General features: G+C 64.9%; 1 protein-coding gene across 1 annotated transcript; it reads left to right on the forward strand.

The window, feature by feature from the left end:
* Positions 1-3: 3 nt before the first annotated feature.
* PAN0_174c6832 (uncharacterized protein) lies at positions 4-1,555 on the forward strand (the record flags this gene model as incomplete). The annotated part of the gene is made up of 1 exon (XM_014797753.1): positions 4-1,555. A coding segment is annotated over one exon (1,552 nt), but the record flags the coding sequence as incomplete, so codon positions are not given.

The following is a 1,555-nucleotide window of genomic DNA, read 5'->3' on the forward strand; positions in this document are numbered from 1 at the left end:
AACATGTACTCGCGGCCGGCACACGCAGGCTACGCACCACATCCGCAGCAAATGCAACAACAACAGCAGCAGCAGCAGCAGCAGCAGCAGCAGCAACAACAGCCCTACAAGGGCACCTTGGCGCCAGGCACCCGCGTCAAGGTGGGCAACATCACCGTCACCGTCAAGCGCTACCTCTCCGAAGGCGGCTTTGCACACGTCTACCTCGTCACCACCGCACAGCCCATCCCCATGCCGTCGTCCGTCACCGGCGCCGTGGGCGCTTCCATGGCATCCAGCGCCGCTGCCGAGCGTGGCGAGACGGTGCATGTGCTCAAACGCATGGCGGTGCCAGACAAGGCTGCGCTCGCCGACGTGCGACGCGAGGTCGAGGTGCACAAGCTGCTGCGCAACCAGCCCAACATCGTCCACTTTATCGAGGCCTCGGCAACCGCGCTCCCCAGCGGCGGATACGAGATCTTCATCCTCATGGAGTACTGCTCCGGCGGCGGCATCATCAGCCTCATGAACGCACGCCTCCGCGACCGCCTGCGCGAGCAAGAGGTGCTCAAGATCTTTGGCGACGTCTGCGCAGGCCTCGCCGTCATGCACCACCTCGACCCGCCGCTCATGCACCGCGACCTCAAGGTGGAAAACATCCTCATGGCGCCCTCCACCGACCCAAGCACGGTCCCCGGCTCCCGATCCACCTCGTCCAACCTCAAGGCCACCTTTAAGCTCTGCGACTTTGGCTCCGCCGCGCCCGTGCTCTCGCGCAGCCCCGCCAAGAGCATCGACGAGGTCAAACGCGTAGAGGCCGACCTCAACAAGCACACCACCCTCCAGTACCGAGCGCCCGAGATGGTCGACGTCTACCAGCGTCGCGTCATCGACGAAAAGGCCGACATCTGGGCGCTCGGCGTGCTCCTCTACAAGCTCTGCTACTACACCACCCCCTTTGAAGAGAACGGCGGAGGCCCACTCGCCATCCTCAACGTACAGTACCGCATCCCGCCCCAGCCCGTCTACTCGGAACGCCTCAAGGCGCTCATCCACTCCATGCTCAAGGAACACAGCACCGACCGTCCCACCATCGACCAGGTCATCGTCAACGTACACGCCATCCTCGGCACCCGCCCTCCCTCTTCTGCGGTGCACTATGCGACCGCAGCGGCGAGCGGCAAGATTGCCGGGCCTTTGCCTGTGCTGGTCAGCAGCAGCAGCAAGGCGCTCGACTCGTCGACGCCCGCATCCAAGACGGGCGTGAGCGGCGGCGTGGATGCCAACCTCATCTCCATGGGTCCTACGCAGCAGGAGCTCGAGCGCGCCGAAGCACGCGAGCTCGAGCTGCAGAAGCAGAGCATCACGCCCATGCGACGCGGTCGTCCGCACAAGCCCACCGCTAGCACCGATGCGGCGCCGAGCCAAAAGCCCGACGACGATGTGGTCAAGAGCAAATCGCCCGAGCCCATCGCCAAGGACGCTGCGCCCAACGGCAGCGCAAAGTGGAGCGTCCCCGAGCCCAAGGCGCAGCCGCCCAAAGTCGGACCTCTGATCGAGGGCTTTGGCGATTCTT

This window comes from Moesziomyces antarcticus (genome assembly GCF_000747765.1).
Source record: "Moesziomyces antarcticus DNA, scaffold: scaffold_v10174, strain JCM 10317, whole genome shotgun sequence".
NCBI lineage: Eukaryota > Fungi > Basidiomycota > Ustilaginomycetes > Ustilaginales > Ustilaginaceae > Moesziomyces > Moesziomyces antarcticus.